Below are 9,139 nucleotides of genomic sequence, written 5' to 3'. Positions count from 1 at the left end.
AAATTCTTCTCCAGCTTTTGGGAAAAAGTCCTAGAGCAGCTGAGTGACCTGTAGTACAGAAGACACATGATGACTGCCAAGAGAGGACAAACTGCGAACACCTGGTCCGGCAGGCTGTTTGCTTACAGCTAGCTGCTGATTACATTAACTCAACAGTGAAGCCAATCTCATACTTTGATGCCCTAGGACATTCTTCCTTGTTAATAGCCTCAGGTGACGATAGCAATGAAGGTAATAAAATATGTGTTAAATTAGTTGAGTTTGTAGGTAACTTCTGTCCTCCATATTTTTTGGCATATTTATGCTCTTCAGATTTTCTCCATGGTGCATTTGCAGTAGCAAAACAACAACAGCTTCCGGCTTCTTTAAGGAAAGCATTCTGACAATTTTGGGGTATTGCATGCAACAGGTTAAGCAGTCCAAGTCTCCCACAGGTAGGTAGAAGCCAAACAATCACTGTTGTGCTTAGGGTGCAATGTCCATGCAGGGAAATAGATAATACATGGGGAATTACAGACAGAAGGGCAGTTCATTTGCTAAATACCACAAAGAATTTGTACAGCCAGAGGTGGAAGTACATTATGATCAGAAAGGTATCTACTGCACAACTGAATGACAGCAAAGGGGTACCAGAGCAGAAGAAGGAAAGAAGCATTATTTTTATTACAGCAACATCATGATGTCCAGCTCTGTGTCATATCTTACTGCTTCATGTGAATCTCATCTCAGTAAAACTTCTGATGTCTTTCAAGGGTAAGAGCTGTTGAGGAAAGAGGGGTTGCTGGAGACAGAGCTGCTGGTGGGGCAGACTGCAGGACACATAAACCGTATCTCTGACCTACAGAGGATGTACACTGCAGGACTGGATTCAGTTCTTCTTGACCAGAAAGTAGATGAGATGACACAAGCTCATAGGAGCTGACGAGATGTATGAAAGTTTACATATGCAGAGAAACCAGCGATCACAAAGCTGTACCATCAATCATAGCATCTAGAAAATGGGATGAAGTAGAGCAGCAGGTGAACTGTTATTGGGGATCAGGTACTCCTTCCAGTGGGAGGCTCAGCACAAGGCAAGATGTTGTTCAGGGCTTCTTTAATCAGGTCCCAGTTCCACTGAGGAAGCGTGTCTGGTTAAGACTCCAGGATAGCACTGCAGGTATATGTCCTGGGAAAACCACATCCAACCAACAGGCAGAAGCCAATTTTAGGCTGCTAATGTCCAAAAAATGCCTGAGGGAGGAAGTCAAGTGGGTAATTTCCTTTGCAAAGGGTGGTAAGTCCCTCTTACCAGTTCAAGACCCAAATCTGTCATCCTAATAGAAAAGGTAGAGTGGGTCAGTGAAAGACTAAATCAGGCTAATACAGGGTCATCTTCAGCACCAGACTTCAGCTTTAATGAAATAAGAGACAATGATTTGGAGTCCAGAGGTACTGCCAACACCAGCCTATGTTTTAATTTATAAGATATAAAAAGAAATATTAAATAGATAACAATTTTTCACCATGCATAACAGCTTGATGCTGCCCACTGAGCTATTTGAAATGTCCCTGTTATACATGAGCATAGAGATCTTACATTTTTCAGGCATACTAATAAGGCAGTTGCTCTGCACAGAGTAACATGCAGGTTTACAGCACAATTTGAAATTGTGTCATTGGACTGAAAAGCTATTGAGGTCTTCTTTCCCCCTCAGAGACAAAATGTTCTGTTCCCATAGCCAGATGAATGTGCTGGCTGATGGCAGCTCTGTAGCCCAGGTAGTTAAATGGGTGCTTGTTTAGTCGTAGCCTCTGATACTGTCAAATGCCACTTGCAAACACCGATGTTTGGAGCCTGCTGTTCATAATTAGGACTGAAAAGTAACCTGATGCATTATTGATTGGTTGAGTTTACAGAGAGGCTTTTGTTTCCCAGTCCTCTTAAAGAAGAGTGACTTAAATGTTTTGGGATTTGGTTTTGGTTTGGTTTGGTTTTTTAATCCATTTAACAGAGTGATGCTTCTGTGGTTTTAATTTGCAACTAATAGTTAATTAGACTAAACTTCAATGGACATTTATTTTGTCTATTTATTTTGCGATTTTTTTGCTTATTTTGCTTATTTGTTCAAGTGTGTGCATGTGTGTGTGAGTTGCTGCTTTTCTGTTGGTATTGTGATCAATTCACAACCTACCCCTGGTGCCTTATGGGCCATCTCTCCACCACAGACTGCTACTCAAGAAAGACCAGCTGTTCTGTCCTCCCATTGCTTTTAGTTTTTGGACATCTCAGAGTCTAATAATGATACTTTATATGTCAGCTTTCATGACTTAACTTGCGAATCATTTTAGTGAAAGCTGAAGGAGCCTGTAAGAGTCAGAAGTATGAGTTGCTGGAGGGATGTGAGAGCAGGAGCGAGGGATGAATAGCATAGAGGGGAACACAGGAGCACTACAAGGGTATTGCCCCCAAGACAATGGTGGATAATATGGAAAAGTCATCAGCAAATGTAGCTGGCCCTGAGGGGCCCCTTGAGTTCACCATGGCCTAGGAATGAAAGAGAGTTGCTGAATGGTTCCAGTAAGGAAGAAGTGAATATGTAAATATTTAAATATTGCAATAAATATATAAATACTGAAGAAGACTGGTAAACATGAAAAAAATCCTGAGGAATTGCTTGCAAAAATCTCTTTTAGGTCCAGGTAAAGACTGCTAACAAAGGAACTCCTTTGGCACATTTTTCTGCCTTCATTTATGAGTATGTGTGAATCTCTCTAAGGTTTGTATGAATTAAATGATTGAGGGATCACTGCTCAGGCATGTATTTTGAAAGTGTCATGGACTAGAACCTTTCGACTGATGCTTCCCACTGCTCTTGATTCTGATGTCTGTGTCCATGCTATGTCTGAATACTAACCCTTTTCTTTTGTCACATGTGTCTTCTTGCAGGCATATATGCTGAAGTCATTTGAAATGAATGATCTGCCCAAGGCAGTGCCTTTCGGTTTGCCTTATCAAGACTTCAGAAAAGATATGTCGGACTACTGGGAAAAGCCTAAGGTATCCCAGTGGATAAAGAAAGTTGATTTCTCAAATGTTGTTTTGACTGCCCCTTGCAAACCTCTGGAATCTTATCTGGAAATAAATGGAAAAGAGGAGGAGGAGGAAGAAGACAATGAGGAAGAAGACGAGGAGGAGGAAGAGGAGGAAGGGGATGAGACTGATATGCACAATGGTTCCAGCAGTGGCCTGAGTCAAAAAAGCACAGAGCACAGCCAGGAGTGTGCACCCTCCACATTCCTGGCTGATGACCAGAAGGGATCCAAGGGTCGCGCTTCCACTGCTGGTGGGGACCTGGAGCTGGAGGAAGGCTCCAAAACACTAGTGCTATTTTCGCCAGGTGATCTGAAAGAGTCTCCAGAGACCACAGACTTGGTTCCAGAAGTTGATCTGGGCACTCTTGCTGCACTGACTCCTCAGAGTGAGCGGCCACAGCCTATGGGTAGCCAACTGGATGTATCCAAGCCAGGGACCCTCTCTTCAGTCCTTAAATCTGAACCAAAGCCCCCCGTGACAGTGGCTACAGCTTCCTCCCCCTTTACCAAAGTTGAGTGCACATTTGTTCATATTGCTGAAAAGACCCACTTACATGTCATGTCTTCCAGTGGCGAGCTGGTGAGGCATGAGGAGAACTGCCCTCCGGGCCAGTTTGAGGAGGTCATTATTGAAGAAGAGCTGGAGGACAACCTGGTGCAGATAGAGAATGAAAGTATACATTCAGGACTGGAAGGGGCACAGACAGAGAGCTCTGCGCTTTCAGCTAATCACATTGAAACCACCTCAGAAACAGCAGAGGAGCAGCTGGCCCTTCCCAATGCTGAAGCAAAGCCTCTCAAAGACAAGCCAGAGCTCTCTGACAAAGTGTCACTCTCGCTGGATTTGGATGAGCCTGGTAAGGTGGTGACAAGGGATCCTGACCTTGAGAAGTCAGCACTGGTGGCAGAACACCAGAAACGAGCAGAGATCCTCTTCAACACACAGCATAAAGGCCCCAGGAGGCCTCTTGGTTCCAGGTATAGAAGTCGAATACCCATTTTGTTCTCTGAGGAGGACACTGGCTCAGACCTTTCAACATCGCTTTCTGCCAAAGAGAGGCTTTATAAGAGGGCAAAGCAACCTGACTTGGCTCGCTTCGTGATGGAGAGGAGGCAAAACCGCCTTTTTCGGCTGGCCTCAGGGGCCTCCTCCTCAGCGTCCTCCAGCGATGAGAGGCAGCGGGCTTCAGAAACCCTCTCAGCCACTGGTTCTGAGGAGGACACACATGACTCTGATGACTCAGTCCCAAGGAAGGCTGGGAAAGAGAAGGCTGCCCCCCTGTGGAAAGAAGAAAGACCCATAAGCACAAAGAGCAGAATTCCTCGGCCCATCACACCAGTGAAAACAACGCTAGAGGCGGCAAAGTCTGAGAGCTCCATGGCTTTTGCAATGGCCATGCTATGTAGCTCCCCACAGGATGCAGCTCTTGCCTACAGGTAAGACCAAAATGCTGAGCAATGCAAAATGTTGGACTTGTTAAGGAGGTGCAGCCAGGACTTTGCTCACCTCCTACTGTTTTACCTTTCACTTGGGTTGAATGAGTGGTCCATCCCTGTTTCCTACAGTAATTTCAGCTCACTGATGTGTGAAATTGCCACCTCTCTGCCTTCTTTGGCTCAGTCTGGCCAAAGGGCCAAAGCCCTCTTCTCTTGCCCTGGCTTTGAGACCTTCTTCCATTCCACAAGCTCGTTCATTTGGTCTGATCCTGCTAATAGCAGAGCCCTCCCATGTTGAGCTCTCAGTTTTGCAGCATACTTGGCACAGTTGTGACTGACCTGGCTATTGTGATTAGAGCTCCAAGGGCTGCAAGGTTGCCAGTTGTGATTGCCTCAGAAGATGGCCAGCATGCAAAGAGGTGGAGAGAGGGAGATGTACGTGCATGGGCTCTGTCAGTGACCCAGAACAGCGCGGACCACCTCCACATGGTCTGAGTTCCTACATATCCCTGTGTCTTGGGATTTTTTTGTAGGTACTTTGTTCTCTATCACGTAAGCACAGACATATAAGGGGAAGTGGGCCTTCTGAATTCTACAGTGTTTGGTTTTTCTTCCTGAACTTGGGTCTGGAGGTCCAGCCCAGGAGCAGAGATGTTGATGTGGCTCTGCCACAGGTCCAGCAAATTCTGCTCTTTCAGAGGTGTGGGGTGAAAGGCGGGCATCCCTGTGGGTTGGTTTATCTACCAGTAGTTACTGTCAGAGGCCAGCTGGTGCAATCCAGCTCATCCCCACATTCCCAGATTGTACCTCCTACCTTGAAAGAAGTTGCTACATCCATGCTGCATGTCAAGAAGAGTCACAGATATGTGCTATTGGCCAAACCATGCCTGTGCATTGTCTCAGGGAGCACTAGAGCATCGGGGCCAACACTAGTTAACAGCACGAGTGTTCAAACCAGTGCCCTGTCTTGTCCACAGCAAAACTCCTGTCATCCTGGTGCTGGAGACTTCTTATAATTGCTCAGCAACATTCATGCCGAACTTACCAGGAGCCCTAAGCCCCTTGCAGAAATTCCCTTTCATCCTCCCTTTTCTCTTCCTCTGCAGGCTTCAGGCACAGAGACCACCTGGAAGTGTCCCAAACCAGCGGCGAACTACACAGACACAAAGTCGGCTTCCTCCTTCGCTGAGCTCCACTTCTCTTCCTCCACGGAGCAGCTCATGGAGGTCCAGCTGTGGATCTCCCCTCAGAGCCCCTCAGAGCCCTGTCCTTCCTTCAAGAAACCCCAGTGCTTTCTCCCAGAAGCCTGCTGCCACCTTGGAGGGAAAATCCTTCTCCCTGCCAAAAGCATAAGCCAGGGACTGCTCTCCAGCGCGTTTCTCCTTCCCCCTCAGCGTGCAGCTCAGGCCCTGGGGCTGACAGGGGATTCCCTGACCTCTCCTGGTGTGGCCAAAAAGCAACAAAGAGCAAAAACCCAGACTCAGAGTCCAGCAACCAAAGGAAAGCAAGTGTCCCTGGAGAGTAAGGCTGCTGCCAGATAATGGTCTTCTTCTACCAGCCCTGGGTAACTTCAGCATATAGTATACAGCTGAGATGCTGCAGCACAGCCTTCCGTGCTGGACCCACGAGTGTATAGCAGTAGCTGTAGTTCAATGCTTCACCCTGTTATACATGAGCATAGAGATCTTATATTTTTCAGGCTGTCGAGGGTTAAGATTGCGAGGTGACAGTAAAACCCTGGCAGATGTATTTTGCCATTCACTGAATACTTAAACCTTATCAATACAATCTATCAACACAATCTAATTAATCACTACTACTATATATATGTACACATATGTACATATATACACAGGAGTAATTAATCTTAATCAGTGGACCATCCTTTGAAAAGTTCATTAAGTTCATTTTGTCACAACAGTCTCCCAGGGCAGGAAAAATGGTACAAGTGCATTTCATGACCACTGTTTATGGGTTAAAGACATCAACTTCGAGGAAGTTGTCAGGCGCCACTCGAAGAAGCTAGCTCTTGTTTCATCATCACTGTCTTGATCTGAAAGACACTTATTAAATACTGTTAGTACGACAATTCACATCATGCAGTTCAGTATTGCATATTTTCACCTAAACTCAAATCCCCTTGAGGTACACACCGAACTTCTCCATCCTTAAGCATCACCCATCAGGTGCTGCCAGGTCCCTGGGCAAAAAAAATCCCACTAATGGGCTTGCCTTTGCCTGAGGCAGGAGTAACCCAGACTGCCTTTCCTAACAAATTTTTCATGTGTACTACAGGGACTTTATCTCCTTCTACAGTCCGTAGAATTTCTGACTGGGCAGGCCCGGCTCGATTGGTTGATCCCCTGGTGTTGACCAACCAAGTGGCTTTTGCTAAATGTGAATCCCAGTTTTTAAAGGTTCCACCACCAAGTGCCTTTAGTGTAGTTTTTAGCAAACCATTGTACCTTTCAATTTTCCCAGAGGCTGGTGCATGATATGGAATATGATATACCCACTCAATACCATGTTCTTTGGCCCAATTGTCTATAAGACTGTTTTTGAAATGAGTACCATTGTCTAATTCAATTCTTTCTGGCGTACCATGTCGCCAAAGGACTTGCTTTTCAAGGCCCAAGATAGTATTTCGGGCTGTAGCATGAGGTACGGCATATGTTTCCAACCATCCAGTGGTTGCTTCCACCATTGTAAGTACATAACACTTACCTTGACGTGTTTGTGGAAGTGTAATATAATCAATTTGCCAAGCTTCTCCATACTTATACTTTAACCATCGCCCCCCATACCATACAGGCTTTAACCGTTTTGCTTGTTTGATTTTGGCGCAAGTTTCACATTCATGAATAACCTGTGAAATAGTGTCCATAGTTAAATCCACCCCTCGATCGCGAGCCCATTTATATGTTGCATCTCTACCTTGATGCCCTGAAGCATCATGGGCCCACCGAGCTAGGAAAAGTTCACCTTTATGTTGCCAGTCCAAGTCCACCTCAGCTACTTTAATTTTAGCAGCTTGATCTGCTTGTTGGTTGTTTAGGTGTTCCTCGGTGGCTCGACTTTTAGGCACATGAGCATCTACATGCCGAACTTTCACAGGCAGGCTCTCTAGCCGAGCAGCAATGTCTTGCCACAGTGTGGCAGCCCAAATGGGTTTACCTCTGTGCTGCCAGTTGTTTTTCTTCCATTGCTGTAGCCACCCCCACAAGGCATTTGCTACCATCCATGAGTCAGTATAGAGATAAAGTATTGGCCACTTCTCTCGTTCAGCAATGTCCAAAGCCAGCTGGATGGCTTTCACTTCTGCAAACTGACTAGATTCACCTTGTCCTTCAGTGGCTTCTGTAACTTGTCGTGTGGGACTCCACACAGCAGCTTTCCACCTTCGATGTTTTCCTACAAGACGACAGGATCCATCTGTGAACAGTGCATACTGCTTATCAGTCTCTGAAAGAGTATTATACGGTGGTGCTTCTTCAGCACGTTTTACTTCCTCCTCATCTGGAGACATCCCAAAGTCTTTGCTTTCTGGCCAGTCTGTAATCACTTCTAAGATCCCTGGGCGATTGGGACTTCCAATTCGAGCTCGTTGCGTGATCAATGCAATCCATTTACTCCACGTAACTTCGGTTGCATGATGTGGAGAGGGAACCGTCCCTTTGAACATCCAGCTCAGCACCGGCAGTTGAGGTGCTAGGAGGAGCTGTGCTTCAGTACCAATCACTTCTGAAGCAGCTCGAACTCCTTCGTATGCTGCTAGTATCTCTTTTTCAGTTGGAGTATAGTTGGCCTCAGATCCTTTATATCCTCGACTCCAAAAACCTAAGGGTCGACCTCGAGTTTCTCCTGGTGCTTTCTGCCAAAGGCTCCAGGTAAGTCCATTATCTCCGGCTGCAGTGTAGAGCACATTTTTAACTTCTAGTCCCGTCCGAACTGGTCCAAGGGCCACTGCATGAGTTATCTCACGCTTAATTTGTTCAAAGGCTCGTCGTTGTTCAGGGCCCCACTCAAACTGGTTCTTTTTACGAGTCACTCGATAAAGAGGGCTCACAGTCTGGCTGTAATCAGGAATATGCATTCTCCAAAAACCTACAACACCCAAGAAAGTCTGTGTCTCCTTTTTATTAGTAGGTGGAGACATTGCAGCAATTTTGTTGATCACATCCATTGGGATCTGACGACGGCCATCTTGCCATTTTATTCCTAAAAACTGGATTTCTCGTGCAGGTCCCTTGACCTTGCTTCGTTTTATGGCAAAACCAGCATCCAAAAGAATCTGAATTATTCTCTCACCTTTCTCGAAGACTTCTTTTGCTGTGTCGCCCCATATGATGATGTCATCAATATACTGCAAGTGTTCTGGAGCTTTACCTTGCTCCAGCGTGGTCTGGATCAGTCCATGGCAGATGGTAGGACTGTGTTTCCACCCCTGGGGCAAGCAATTCCACGTGTACTGGATGCCTCTCCAGGTGAAAGCAAACTGCGGCCTGCACTCTGCTGCTACAGGAATAGAGAAAAATGCATTAGCAATGTCAATTGTAGCATACCACTTAGCTGCCTTTGACTCCAGTTCAAATTGCAGTTCTAGCATGTCAGGCACAGCAGCACTCAG

General features: G+C 45.9%; 1 protein-coding gene across 1 annotated transcript; it reads left to right on the top strand.

Annotated features, from left to right (window-relative positions):
* Positions 1–225: 225 nt before the first annotated feature.
* LOC308038718 (tau-tubulin kinase 1-like) lies at positions 226–6,053 on the top strand (the record flags this gene model as incomplete). The annotated part of the gene is given in 5 exon segments (XM_080341493.1): positions 226–231; positions 2,930–4,512; positions 5,619–5,805; positions 5,807–5,895; positions 5,897–6,053. Coding segments are annotated over 5 exon segments (2,022 nt in total).
* Positions 6,054–9,139: the final 3,086 nt, after the last annotated feature.

Source organism: Nesoenas mayeri, assembly GCF_963082525.1.
Source record: "Nesoenas mayeri genome assembly, chromosome: 3".
Taxonomy (NCBI): Eukaryota; Metazoa; Chordata; class Aves; order Columbiformes; family Columbidae; genus Nesoenas; species Nesoenas mayeri.
This window is presented reverse-complemented; position numbering and strand designations above follow the sequence as displayed.